This window comes from Sorghum bicolor, chromosome 6 (genome assembly GCF_000003195.3).
Source record: "Sorghum bicolor cultivar BTx623 chromosome 6, Sorghum_bicolor_NCBIv3, whole genome shotgun sequence".
Taxonomy (NCBI): domain Eukaryota; kingdom Viridiplantae; phylum Streptophyta; class Magnoliopsida; order Poales; family Poaceae; genus Sorghum; species Sorghum bicolor.
Genome location: NC_012875.2, coordinates 1,198,613 through 1,213,682, shown reverse-complemented (window position 1 = coordinate 1,213,682; position 15,070 = coordinate 1,198,613). Strand labels below are relative to the sequence as shown.

Here is a 15,070-nt window from a genome sequence, read left to right as displayed (position 1 = left end):
AGGCTACAAGCTACATAGATGAGTTCCAACTATCCTAGATCTCGATGCCCTTGACAGTCAACCTGACTGCATAATATTTTCAATAATCGTTCTAGAGGTGGTGACGAGGCAGACTATCACCAACGACTTTTACCAACAAGTGCCAAAACCATGGGTGAACGGAGGGTTTGGAACCGGTGGTGATGAACTTTTAGTAGTAGTATCCATCTCCTACCTTGGCCATATCATCACCAAGGTTGACATCGCCATGGATCCAACCAAGGTGCAGGCTACGGTTAGCCCCAACCATGTTCGGCATGTGCGGTGCTGGATCTTCTTCAGCTTAGTGGGCTACTACCATAAATTTGTCGAGGATTATGACACCATATATAGTGGCTCCTCTCATGGCATTCTTGAAGAAGGAGGGTTCCTCTGGAGCTACGAGGCCACTATGGCCTTCTAGGCGCTCAAGGCTGCTGTCACCTAGACGATCCTTGTCTTGCCATACTCACCAAGCTATTTCATCAATAAGTGTGATGCCTCATCCCATGGATTTAAGGCAGTGCTCCTCCAGGACTAGCACTTGGTCGCATTCTTCAATAGGCCTATGAAGCATCAACATTGCTCTCTCACTGTGTACAAGTAGGAATTGATCGACCTTGTTCATGCCATCCGTCATTGCCGCCTGTAGCTATGGGGTCACCACTTTATGGTATGCACAGACCACTACAACCTCAAATTTCTCCATGAGCAGCATCTCATGATGAGCCCAAAACATCATTGGGTCGGTGTGGGGATATAAACCCCTATACCCTCATGGGCCTATATGGGCCGCACCATCAGAGGTGGCTCGGCCCACAGGATGAAGACGTGCGGTGCACGACTGGTCGGCGTGCACCGCAAGGCTACAAGATATTGTACCAAATAGAATACTTTGCTTGTAACTCTGTCCCTTCAGGATATATAAGGAGGGGCAGGGGTCCCCTAGAGGACAGGTCATAAACACATTATCTCTCAACACAATTCAATACAATCAGACGCAGGACATAGGTATTACGCCCACACGGCGACCGAACCTGGATAAAAACCTTGTCCGTGTCTTGCGTCACCATCGAGTTCGTAGCTTGCGCACCGTCTACCGATAAACTACTACCATGGGTATACCCCAAGGTAGACTGCCGACTAGCTTTCGTCGACAGTGGCGCGCCAGGTAGGGGGTGTGCGTACAGCTCTCCTAGACGAACAAGATGGCCATCATCCCAAACTTCGTCGACAGTCGGCAAGCTCCTCGGATTCAACTTCACAATTGAGTACAAGCTAGGCCTCATGAACATAGTGTCCAACGCCATCTTACACCTTAACACTAATCAGGGCATTATCCAAGCCATGTTGGCATCCTAGTTTGACTACATCGAGGGCGTCCGCCAAGCACAGGCCATAGATCCCACACACATGGCCATTTAGGATTAGATTGCCACCAACACTCACATGGCGCCATGGTCCTTGGTCGACAAAATGGTGGCCTTTGACTCCCACCTCTATGGCCCTTTGGCCTCTTGGCTCCTGCAGAGATCCCGTCTACCATCCATGATGATGGCTCTTAGGGTGTCTAGGGCACCGTCCATCGGATCCACTGTGACTTCCACTTCCCCAACATGGGCTAGCTGGTTTAGGATCACATCCACACATGCACCACCTCCTAATGGTAGAAGTCAGAACACCTCCTGACTAGCCTCCTCATGCCCCTACCGGTACCAATTACTGTTTGGCCTGGTATCAGCCTCGACTTCATGGAGGTCCTGCTGTGCGTTAGGGTAAATCCGTTGTCTTGATGGTTGTCAACCTCTTATGCAAGTACTATCATTGCATCCCCTTGGCTCACGCCTACACAACTGAGTTAGTGGTGCAGGCATTCTTTCTCTACATTGTACGACTCTATGGCGTGCCATAGACCATGGTGTCCAACTAGGATCTAGTGTTCACCTCTGCCTTCTAGTGTGAGTTGATACGCCTCATGGGCACCAAGCTACAAATGACGACTGCCTTCCATGCAAAGTCTGACAGACTAACGGAGGTGGCCACCCGCTTCATCATGATGTACCTTGGCTATTTCACTAGTGACCGCCCACACAATGGCACTGGTGGCTCCTTGGGTTGAGTACTAGACTTTGCTTCATGACACATCATTCTGCATGGTGTCTAGGGTTAGGCACCGGACGCGTGCACCAGACGCTACGGTGTGCGTCCGTTCCCTTACCTAGTGAGGGTGTAAAATTGCTTTCCTCACCGGACGCATCTAGGGTGAGGACATCGGTCGCTTGTGTGTGTCCGATGTAAGCAGGGTTTCGAAGTACAACTAGCCGTTGGAGTGGCACCGGACTCTCTACGGAGAGCGTCCGGTGCAACATAAAAAGCGTCTAGTGCATAAAAAATCTACTAATTTCGTGTGGCCAGCTCTTGGACTTGATTGGGGGGGGGGTATTTATACTTATCCACCTCGTCCAAGATAGCTCTCTTTCCCATTTGTTCAGCTGAGAAACACCTTGTGGTGCAAGGGAGAAGCAAGAGTCTAGAAAGGATTGAGATTTGAGTGATTTCTTGAGAGATCCTTCTTTAGTGAGAATCAAGAGTTCAAGTATGCATCCACCACTCTCTTTAGCCTTGATTGGGTCAAGTGAGAGTTCTTTGCTTGTTACTCTTGGTGATCACCATCACCTAGACAGTTCAGTGGTGATTGGTGGCACGAAGATCACCCGGTGTTCTTGTGGGTGGCTCGTGTCATGCTTGTGAGCGGTTGTGGGTGACTCACCGTGACAGAGTGTTGAAGAATCAACCTGTAGAGAGTACTTGGTCCTTGCGCGGGTGCTCCAACAAGGACTAGTGGAGAGTGGCGACTCTCTAACACCTCGGCAAAACATCGCCGCGTTCCTCTTCCTCTCATCCTTTACTTTCTAGCATTTACTTTGAGCACTTTACATTCTTAGAATTACCATGCTAGAATAGGATTGGAACTAGGCTGCAAAACTTTTATGTAGTAGCTCTCTGGAACACACTTAGGCACAAGGGTTGAACTGAGGCTTATAGGTGGCTTAAATTTTTAGAGAAGCCCAATTCATCCCCCTCCTGGGCATCTTGATCATTTCAATTGGTATCAGAGCCAAATGCTCTTAAGTTAGGCTTCACTGCCTAGAGCAAGATGTCTCACGGGGATGGACCACCACCTATGTTCGACGGTGACGACTTTCCGTATTGGAAAATACAGATGGAGTCATACCTCGAGGCATGTGATGTCAAATGCCTAAAAACTATGACTAAAGGATTCACTCCTCTGGCTAAGGACACCACTCTTACTCCACTTGAGCAAGAGAACGAAAAGTGGAATGCAAAGGCCAAAAATCACATCTTTAGAGGTCTTTGCAAAGACGTGTGTAACCATGCATGGAACCACAAAGACGCCCATGAACTATGGATCGAGCTTTGTGCGCTCCATGAGGGAACTAAGAGTGAGCGTGAGGAGCGATTCCATCTTGTCATGCACAAGCTTAATACATTTGAAATGCTTCCCAAAGAAAATGCAAATGAAATGTATTCTCTCTTGAATGTGATTGTAGAGGAGCTCAATGGACTTGGACTCAACAAGATGAGGCCGGCGGATGTGACAAGGAAAATTCTATGTGTCCTACCCATTGACAAATATGGGCACATAGTCACGGTGCTTCATCAAGGAGATCTCTCAACCGCCACGCCAACATCCATCTTGGGGAAGATCAACGCTCATGAGATGTACATGCACATCAACCCCCAAGATAGCTCCTCATCATCCAAGAAAGACAAGAAATAAGAAAAGAAGGACTTGGCCCTCCAAGCCGCTCTCATGAGCAAGTCCAAGAAGATTGAAGTTGAATCATCAACTTCAAGTGATGATGATGCCACCATTGCTCTCATGGTGAGGAGAACCACCAAAATGCTTAAGAAGCTAAACAAGAATGGAGTCAACTTCGACTCCAAGAAGAAGAAGTTCTTCACAAGTAGCAAGAGAAAGCCCATCTCCGAGATGGATTGCTACAATTGTGGCGAACTTGGTCATCTTGCCCATCAATGTCCCAAGCCCAAGAAGGACAAGTACAACAAAAAGAACAAGGACAAGGATGAATCAAGTGATGATGAGAAGAATGACAATAAGTCATTCAAGAAGAAGGGTGGCAAGAAGAAAGAGTACCACAAGAAGAAGAATGGCAAGGTATACATTGTTGGTGATAGCTCACTGACATTGAAAGCTCAAGTGGTGACTCCTTCGGTGATGAGAGTGATGATGAGAATGTTGCCACCATTGCCATTGATGCTTCATCTCCACCACCATCGCCTTCATCCTCATCCTATACACACCTATGCCTCATGGCCAAGGGTGATTGGAAGGTACAAAGTGAGGATGAGAGTAGTGAAAGTGATAGTGAGTTTGAATCACCTTCTTATGATGAGCTAGTCAACTTGCTAAACAAATACTCTAAAACCATAAGAAAGACTAGAGTTAAAAATGAAAAGCTACAAATGAAAATGAATCTCTTCTTGCAAAACTTAAGTCTAGTGATGAGCTTAGAGATCAAAATGAAATCATAACCACCAAACTCAAGGAGCAAAGGATGTAAAGGAGTTTGGCGAATCATCGCCCTTGGTTCTCTTAGTTTGATCTTGTTGTTCTCCTTGGATTCACCCTTCTCTTTGGGTTCACCGTCTTTCCCCTCTCCTAGGTCCAACCTAATCCCTTCTATATCTATAGTGAGATAGGTTGGGTATAAGGCAGTTTGAGGGCTCTAGTCTATGGTCTACGTGCGCTGGAGTCCACGAGGGGCTTGCAGCAGTGCGCTTGGATAGTTTGGGTAACTTTTAGAAAATAGAACAGATTTTGTGACTATCATCCTCAATAATGATTATGGTTTACCAAAAAGATGATTGTATAGATATTTTAGAAAAATGGTCATATGTATTATTCTATTTGACAATATTTTTGACGCAAAAGACTGTGGGGGAGGAGATCCCCAAAGTAAGAACTTTTTATTAAATTAAATAAAGGAGTTACTACATTAACTATGTGATGAGTACCACAAGAGGAGAAATCCTTTATTTGATAATATTGATACACTGGTTACTACATTAACTATGTGATGGATACTGCCGATGATATATTTTATTAATATGTTAGTAATTAAGTGGCCTCACATGATACTTTATCAATAAACCAACTAAATGTCGCTCTGGCTAATAATGTTTTATTCACCAACCAAATGCTGTTACCGTCCATTGATTTTGTCCGCACGACAGAAGTTGTTAGCCAAGTGTTTTCTCTCTTGAACAATTAGATTTAATAAATGCCATTTTTAATGTGTATAATGGCAGATTTGGATAATTTTGTAGAAAAAATAGATCTAACAGTTATGGGTAGCTAGATCTTTTAATTTGATAGCCGGGTGTTTCTGATTAATGTGGTAATATCTAATATTTATCTTTTATCTAGCACATCTGGTAAGGATTAACGTGGTGTCTTCGGGCCTCTATTTTTTTTATTTGAATCAGGCTTCGGGCCTCCAATAGTAGGATACATACTGTGAGGTTTTTGACAGCCAATAACCTTTTTCAGGATAAGACAAGTGTCATATTCATAGAGATTGGCCTTCTCTAGCCAAGCTCAATCTTCATCCTCTTTAGTCTAGAGCGAGATTGAGCATATTGTTGGCATATAAAAGTTGGGTTACCAATAATCGGTTGCTTTGAATTATCAAGCGGCAGATTCGATTTGAACAACAACCTTGGCACTTTCGTTATTCTGCGTGGATCTGATTTTGTTATTTATATAGAAGTAGATCATAGAGAGAATATGATCTGATCAAGGCCGCTTAGAGTATTGTAAGTCAATGGCACAAATGAATGCATGAGCTGCGCAATGTTATGTGAATTCATAAACTATCGTGTGCAAAATCCTCATGGCCTCATCCGTCGGAACTGTTAATCCTCAAATTTAATTGGGTTGGTAGTATTGTCTATAATAATGTTCTTCTTTTTCCATATTTGATATCCTACATCTCAAATGAATAAAAAATTAAAGAATCTTCTTTTCTGTTTTTTGATAACTTTTATGGTAGAGATCAGGAAACAAATTTGAAGCAATGTATAATACAATTTCAACTATTATATCAAATAGTGTGTGTAACCCAGATTATTTCTACATTGTTCATCACGCATGACTTTGTTAGTGTATTTTTAGGTTTTAGTTTATTTACTTGTTTTTCTTCTAACCACACTGGTTATTACCTTGTGGTATACTTCTCAAGGATCAGAAGACATACACCATGGTAGTGGTGGTGGTGGACTGGGTATGATTCGCCAAAATTGCTTGCTAAGGTTATCAGTTTTGTCATATTTTAAAGATACATATATATGGTTATATGGGTGGTTGCTCCACATAAGATTTGCGTATCTACAACAACAAGGCTAAGGAGAGAAATGGAATATATTTATATGTGGGTTTCGGCTAAGGTATGTTTTTTTTCCATTTCCATGATTAATTTATTCTTAGTTCAAAAATAATTCTAGGTAAATAAAAAAAAGAATTCCCAAAATGTGGAAAACCCCTAGAGTGGGATTAGGCCATGATGAATCCAGCTATAATATTTGAAGCTCATCACAAACTTATGTTAAGTTATGGCCAAAGGATTTTGCTGAGACGAAAATGAAAAAATGCCATAGAAAAAAATATGGAGGATCCTACAAAACCACCAATCGACATCTAAACATGCTGCTTTAAATGTTTTCACGATTCAAACATTTTATGTGAATGCTATGAATGCAAGGCTTCGAACATAAGCCTATGTCAAATTAAAATAAATCTTAGAAAATCATTTTTGTTACCAAATTGTTTTCGTACATATATACTAAACTGAGAAAAATTAGAAAATATAAATAGCATATTTTATTGATATTATATGTGCACAATCGAGAAATGTGCTTTCCTCAACTCATATCAAGTGAAATTATTATGGTCTTTCTAGAGTTGTGTGATATAGGCCATGAGGTTCTCTCCCATAGAGTATCTTCATCAAACACTTAGAATCGAGATTGAGCATATTGTTGGCATAAAAAATAGAGTCAGGAATCATCCATATTTGAAGAATGTGGTGGTGGCAGACTCCATTTCAATAGCTAGCATCCCTGACGACAGTTAACTATTCTTCAATTGTCGATTGTGTTATTTATATAAATGTAGCCCATTATGGAGAGGACACGATCACATAAAGCCCACTTTGAGATAGTTGGCATCTGCTCTTCAAGAGGTGATGCCAACTATTTGATTACATACAGCGGCAGGGGGCGCCAAGCCATGCTGTGTTATTAGGTCATGAAGGTGGCTCGGGGCGGGCTGATGTTCCGTTACGGTGGCGCGCCTGAGACTCTTCTCAGGTGCCAGTCTGGGGTGCCCACCGGTGTATGATAAGAACATGAAAGCGATGTCTAAATAATGTGTCCAATCTTTCACGGTAAAAAATTTCAAGAATAAGATATTTATCAAGCAGCCTTTTCAGACAATAAATAATGTCCTGTAACTATAATCCTCCGACTAACGTGAGCAGCAGCAAGGCAAATCTGCATCAAGCTAATAGAATATCCAAAGAAATCAAAGTTCACCTTCAGCTATGACACCAAGCTATTGGTTGAGATTAATTTAATGGACAACACCAAAAAATACAACATCAGTATCACATAATTCAATGTCTGAATAATTAGCCCAATCTTTCATACTTCAAAATTTCAGCAGTAAAATATTTATCAAGCAGCCTTTCCACACAATAAATAATGTCCAGTAACTAAAATCCTCCGACTAACGTGAGCAGCAGCAAGGCAAATCAGCATAAGCCAATAGAATATCAAAAAAAAAAAAATCAGGTGTTGACCTCCTACAACTGTGACACCAGGCTATTGGTTGAGATTCAGAGCGGCCTCTTGAATGCCCTGCGGGGGATTTTACGCTTGGTTGAGATTCAGGCTATTAGTTTAGTGCATCCGATCTTGTCCCAAGGACATACGCCATTATATAATGAAAGAACTAGTTGCATGGGTTGTTAATTAACTAACATGGTGAGTGAGCAGTCTGCACGTCGTGGCCAATTTTCTTCTTTTTTTCGTCATGAGAGGGCAATATATATATATGCATCTTGTTGATGCAAGCTAACACTTGGGTTTTAGTCTCTGCTAGTTTGGTAATCCATCGTACCCAGATCGAGGCCACTCACACAATACAATGGTACACATCAGCGAGGACAGTAGGGAGTTGCTCCAAGCCCACGTCGAGCTATGGAACCAGACCTACAGCTTTATGAAGTCGGTGGCACTCGCCGTTGCTTTGGACCTCCACATCGCTGATGCCATCCACCGCCGTGGTGGCGCCGCCACCCTCTCCCAGATACTTGGAGAGATTGGTGTCCGCCCATGTAAGCTTCCTGGCCTCCATCGCATAATGCGCGTTCTCACCGTCTCAGGAACCTTCACCATCATCCAGCCATCAGCGGAAACCATGTCATCAGAGTCAGACGGGCGTGAGCCTGTCTATAAGCTGACAACAGCGTCCAGCCTCCTCGTCAGCAGCGAGAGCTCGGCGGCAGCGAGCTTGTCTCCTATGCTAAACCATGTGCTTAGCCCCTTCCGTGACTCGCCGCTCAGCATGGGGCTCGCTGCGTGGTTCCGGCATGATGAAGATGAACAGGCGCCTGGCATGTGCCCGTTCACCCTGATGTACGGCACAACCTTGTGGGAGGTGTGCAGGCGCGACGACGCAATCAACGCGTTGTTCAACAATGCCATGGCCGCAGACAGCAACTTCTTGATGCAGATTCTCTTGAAGGAGTTCAGCGAGGTCTTCCATGGGATAGACTCGCTGGTCGACGTCGCCGGCGGGGTTGGGGGAGCCACCATGGCCATTGCGGCGGCATTTCCGTGTTTGAAGTGTACCGTGCTGGACCTCCCTCACGTTGTTGCCAAGGCTCCTTCTAGTTCTATTGGCAACGTGCAGTTTGTTGGGGGTGACATGTTTGAGAGCATTCCACCAGCAAATGTTGTCCTCCTCAAGGTATGTCTAGTCATCTAGTTATATTTATATATAGCGTTTTTTTACACGCGCGTGTAGTTACTCTCATCTATATATCTCTAGATTTAAGGTGTATATGACTAGACGAAATGTATATAGACAAAGTATATGATCATACTAGACCATCAAGAGTGATATGTATGTTAAGTATGCATGCATACATAGAGTATATGGTTATACTTATTGTATATAATATAGTAGTGACATTTTAGTAATATATTTAAAATATAATTTTTTTGAAAAATTTTCGCGTGGTAAGATCTAGAGTATCCTAATATGAGTATATAAACATACTCAAACCGATAAATAAGTATAAATACAAACATAATGTAGTTTATTGAAGATGAGAGTAACTACACGTACGTGTACAAAGGAATTTCCATATATATATATATATATATATATATATATATATATATATATATATATATATATATGGTTTTGAGTTTTGGCCGGTCTAACAGTTAATATAAGATATAAGTTCAAAGTGTTGCTAGACTTAAGGTGTCATAAATTTTTCAAAATCTAGAGACTGTTGAGACTTGAGAGTGGAAGTTGGCAATAAGGAAGGGTTGATTTCAGATCAAAATTTTCATAGGATAGACGAAATGGAGCTTCTAAATCATGTTAGAACTAATAGGCACACACTTAGCTTCTAAATATATATGTCAAAGGGCCGGGGCTTACTATTTGACTGAAATAACAACATATCGGAAGGACAAATGTTTAATTTGTTCTTGTGAAACAATCAAGACATAATGCTCAACAACTGGCTTATTATTGCTTTTTACAGTGGATTTTGCATGACTGGAGCAATGATGAGTGTATCAAGATATTGATGAATTGCAAGCAAGCTATCCCTTCTAGAGATGCAGGAGGAAAGATAATAATCATTGATGTTGTGGTTGGGTCTGATTCATCAGACACCAAGCTTCTGGAGACGCAAGTAATCTATGATCTCCATCTCATGAAAATTGGTGGGGTTGAACGAGATGAGCAAGAGTGGAAGAAAATATTCCTCGAAGCTGGATTTAATGACTACAAGATTATACCGATTTTAGGCCTCCGATCGATCATTGAGCTATATCCATGAATGCCCAGCAAATAAGTCTGCTAGAGAAATAAAAGCATATGGCACGTTGAGTGTTCTAGTGACTTCAATTTGTGTTGTTGTTGGGATTGGTGAAATTTCAGTTTGACCCTTTCTGAATGTTACAGTTTAAATTCAAGCAATTTCCCTTTATGTTTAGCCTGATAGTGAGCACATATCACACCCTGGCACCCTGCTAATAAAGAGCATGACCAATTGTTCAGTTATATACCATGAATTTGTTGCTTTGGATTCTCTGTATTTGTTTTGAGGGCTACGTAATGGGGTCTGTCCTATTTTTCATGGTGTTTGACTCAGAGTCACAGGACCGGGAGACATGATCATGAAAAATATTGTCACAACAGTATATATACTTTATTTGAATATATTCTATAAATATATTAAAGAAACTATTAGTAACTGAACTTCATTTCAAAAACTTGGCCAAAGCCAAAAAAATAGTACTTGTTTGTGATTAGAAGACTGTTCGCATCTTGTTTTTTTTTTTTCAAATTCATACTAAAAACTATAACACAATTTTACTTGCCAGAGGAGTTTAACCTTTTCATCCAGCATAACAATTCACAATCATTGTCGAAAAGATATTTACTATTTCACGGTACGATCACGTGCAGCTTCATTCTTCCTATCGAGGACTATCCTACGTATAATGTGCAGAACTTTAAAGCTAAGTCAAAGATTGGTAACATAAAAAAGTCAATGTTTTATAAAAATAGGTGCAAGTATGAAATTAATTAGCAAACTGAGATTATGAGACTTAACCCAACGGGACATCTATTTCTAGGCCCTCGAAGAGCTTGGTCACTTTGAGATTGCAAAAGATAGCCTCACTCTGCAAAATTTTTGGTAAACATATCACAGCTTCATGAATTCACATCCAGAAAAAGCCATAGATTTTTGGCCTATTTGTTAGACCTCCACCACTTAAAAAAGTGAATTTGGATATGGGATTCACCTAGATTCCTTGTTGATCTGATATTCGCTAAAGCATTTGGTATAGTTCCACATCCTTCTCTATCTAACATCCACTAGGACCCCATGTGTCAAAGCTCTCCATCTCTCTCTTCACCCTACCATGCAGCACAGCAGGGCAAAAAGCAGGCAAAGCTTGGGGACCAATGTCGCGTGATGCTCGACGTCCTCATATATAGGTGGCCTGGCATGGCCACAAAAGCCCTGGCCCTAGTCAAGGGGTGCGGCCATGGCAACCTAGCTGGGCATGGTACTGACTGGTGTCTGTGGCCCTAACTGGCGGGAGCAGCCTTGGGCAAGGTGGACACAGCCCTAGCCGGCATGCTTGTGAGCACGACAATGCTGCCTTGCGGCGGGGCGGATGGGCGGCTAGGCGTGGATGCTCTGTGGGTTCTTCACGATAGACATCGGGAGGAAAAAGCGACGGAAGGAAAAAAGAATCAAACCATTTTTTCTGTGTAGCATGCGGTATGGTGCGTAATTTTCTTTACCTCTACCAAACTTGGATTTGGTGGAGTACCCCCCTGAGCTGCTCCACCAATTTGGTGAATCTCGGGATATATCCACCATTTTAACGGAGTAGATCCATGGCAGAGCTACCGGATCCAAAATCATTTGGCTACAATGTCGGATCTAGATCTAGTTTTTGTCCAATCTGGAGCTTGTGGAGCTCTACCAAATAGCCCCTTAGTAAAAATATTTGTAGATTTCATGGAGCTCCTCAACAGGTGTTCCAAAAACACTTGCATTGTTTTGTATCATCTCATGGGATTAGAGAAAATTACCTACCACTGCCACTATACACGCAACGATTCAATTTTTATTCTTCATCTACCTCCTCCCTTTCCATGCCATTGTAACCATTGCCGCCAATGCCTCTCACTACTACACTAAGACCTTTCACAGCCACGTCGTAACCCCCATTGTAGTCCAATTTTGGCCTCGGCTATAAGCTGTTAGCAGTGATGGTCATAGCCCTCACCGTCAGCATCTAAGACTGACTGCGGTGTACACTACACCGCCATATTGGCTTATGATCCATCCATGATAAGTTCCTTACTTTCATTGTATCGGAGCACGGCCTGGCTATGTGGGTATAGACTAACACCACCGCATTAGCAAGTCTAGAAGGTAGCACCTGAAGTGGTCAGGTGGTGGGAGCATCTCACTGGTGGTGATATGGTGGTGGATATTGGACAACATGTCGAACATCTGGCCGCACTGTGACTCGGTAGGGCTCAGGCCTAGACTGCGCCGGATGTAACAGGCCAGAACCTCGAGATCTGCTCTCAAGAGTCCTGGTGGAGGCGGCGACGCCAAATGCTTGTTGCCCACCGGTGCAGTCATGTGAAGTGCAATCGGCGACATAGGCTAGGGTCTCAAAGTTGAGGACCTAGCCCAGGGTGAAGGTGCTAGTCATGACGGCGAACTAACTGTGGAAACAGACGCACGACAGAAGTTGTTACCCAAGTTTTTTCTCTCTCGAACAAGTAGATTTAATAAATGCCATTTTAATATTTATAATGGCAGATTTGGATAATATTGTAGAAAAAATGGATCTAACGGTTATGGCTAGCTAGATCTTTTAATTTGATGGCCATGTGTTCCTGATTAATGTGGTAATTTCAAGTATTTATCTTTTGTCTAGCGCATCTGGTAAGGATTAATGTGGTAGGTTCGGGCCTTCATTTTTTTATTTGAATCAGGCTGTGGGCCTCCAGTAATAAGATACATATTGTCAGGTTTTTGACAGCCAATCAACATTTGTTTTTAGGATAAGACAAGTGTCATATTCATAGAGATTGGCCTTCTCTAGCCAAGCACAATCTTAATCTGTTGCTTTGAATTATCAAGCGGCAGATTCCATTTGAACAACAACCTTGGCACTTCCATTATTCTGGTGGATCTGATTTTGTTTTTTATATAGAAGTAGATCATAGAGAGAATAAGATCTGATTAAGGCCGCTTAAAGTATTGTAAGTCAACGGCCTAAATGAATGCATGAGCTGCGCGATGCTATGTGAATTCATAAACTATTGTGTGCAAAATCCTCATGGCCTCATCCATCGGAACTGTTAACCCTCAAATTTAATTGGGTTGGTAGTACTGTCTATAATAATGTTGTTCTTTTCCATATTTGATATCCTACATCTCAAATGGATAAAACATTAAAGGATCTTCTTTTCTGTTTTTTGATAACTTTTATGGTTGAGATCGGGAAACAAATTTGAAGCAATGCATAATGCAATTTCAACTATTATATCAAATAGTGTGTGTAAGCCAGATTATTTCTACATTGTTCATCACGCATGACTTTGTTAGTATATTTTTAGTTTTTAGTTTTATTTACTTGTTTTTCTTCTAACCACACTGGTTATTACCTTGTGGTCTACTTCTCAAGGATCACAAGACATACACCATGGCAGTGGTGGTGGTGGATTGGGTATGATTCGCCAAAATTGCTTGCTAAGGTTATCAATTTTGTCATATTTTAAAGATACATATATATATGGTTATATGGGTGGTACCTCCACATAAGATTTGCGTATCTACAACACGAAGGCTAAAGAGAGAACTGGAATATATTTATATGTGGGTTTCGGCTAAGGTATGTGTTGATGCAAAACTGATCTGCAAACACAAAGGGCTAATACCCGATTCAAACGTTAAGGCGTGCCAGCCGATTTGACCTTACTATCGGCAAAGGTGATAACTCGAATACTTTAGTCCTGACAACAGCGATGCGCCCGGATGTCACGGCTAAGAGGTACTCACACGGAACTCGAGAATACGCCGAGCTTAAGTCGACGAATTCCTAAGAACTCGTAATAAAAGAGAAAAAGTATGACGAAGTCGTCGAAAAATAGATGCTGGAATATGAGTAAAAACGTGTGTTTGATTGATTGATAGATTCCTCATTACAAGGCCCTAGGGTCTATATTTATACCCTGCTCAAAGAGCTATAACCAGACACGATTAGAATTCGAATTCCAAATTACACGGAATCCGTATACAAAACGATGTAAATAGTTAAGGAAATAACAAAACTATCCCTCGTGACAAACCGAAACTCCTCCACATAACGACCGGCAGCTTCCGGACTCCCTCTTTGCATCATCGGCAGACCCTTTGCCATAGTCATCGGCAGACTTTCTTATCTAGCCATCGGCACAATATCACTGCCTGTAGACTTAGTCACGTTCAACTTCTCCCTCATCGGCAACCATCCTCATCGGCAACTCACTTTGTAAATATCGTACTGCCACCTTATCCTGCCATCTTAGACACGTGCCCAAAAACGATGTCAACACATGCCCCCCAGTTTCGGAGTATAAAACTATTAATGCTCCGAAATTCTCTGCAGTAATGATGTCTTTTCCCGCAATTAATGCTCCTAATCTGGTAACCGACAACCTCAATCTGAACAACTCTGATCCTATTCCTCCGCAGATTCCTCGAAATCCCCAACTTCCTAAACGGGCATTTTTTCTCAGCCGTACATCGGCAACAATACCGTTACAAAGATCTGCCGATATTCTGACCAGGATATTCGCACAAACGGTTACTTCCCCTCTATCCGCTCATCGGCAATATGACCGTTATAGAATATTGCCGATGGACCGACCAGGAGATCTCGCACAGTAAAATATCTTCAGATAATGACCGCTTCCCGTCAAATCACCTGCACAATCCCTGGATTACCGTGCGAACAGTTACCATATCCACCTGAGTACCCTCGGATTTCTCGGATGCGGCAAAGAGATAAGTCGGATTTGCCCTTGCCCATTTTATCCTATAAATAGTTCCTTCTTGGGTACTCCTTCCCCATCACACCATTCTACTACCCAACTTTACTTTTCCAGCGGCGGCGCCAC

The 15,070-nt window shown here is 42.3% G+C and overlaps 1 protein-coding gene across 1 annotated transcript; it reads left to right on the top strand.

The window, feature by feature from the left end:
• Nucleotides 8,185-10,459, top strand: LOC110436225 (5-pentadecatrienyl resorcinol O-methyltransferase-like). Its single transcript, XM_021462696.1, has 2 exons — nt 8,185-9,094; nt 9,906-10,459. The coding sequence occupies exons 1-2, from the start codon at nt 8,270-8,272 to the stop codon at nt 10,203-10,205; spliced, it is 1,125 nt and encodes a 374-aa protein (XP_021318371.1). The 5' UTR covers nt 8,185-8,269; the 3' UTR covers nt 10,206-10,459.

Excerpts from the sequence above, each read along its gene's own strand:
- LOC110436225 (XM_021462696.1), top strand. The coding sequence starts at position 8,270 with ATGGTACACATCAGCGAGGACAGTAGGGAGTTGCTCCAAGCCCACGTC. Across the intron at positions 9,095-9,905 it reads CAAATGTTGTCCTCCTCAAG|TGGATTTTGCATGACTGGAG; the intron begins GTATGTCTAGTC and ends TGCTTTTTACAG.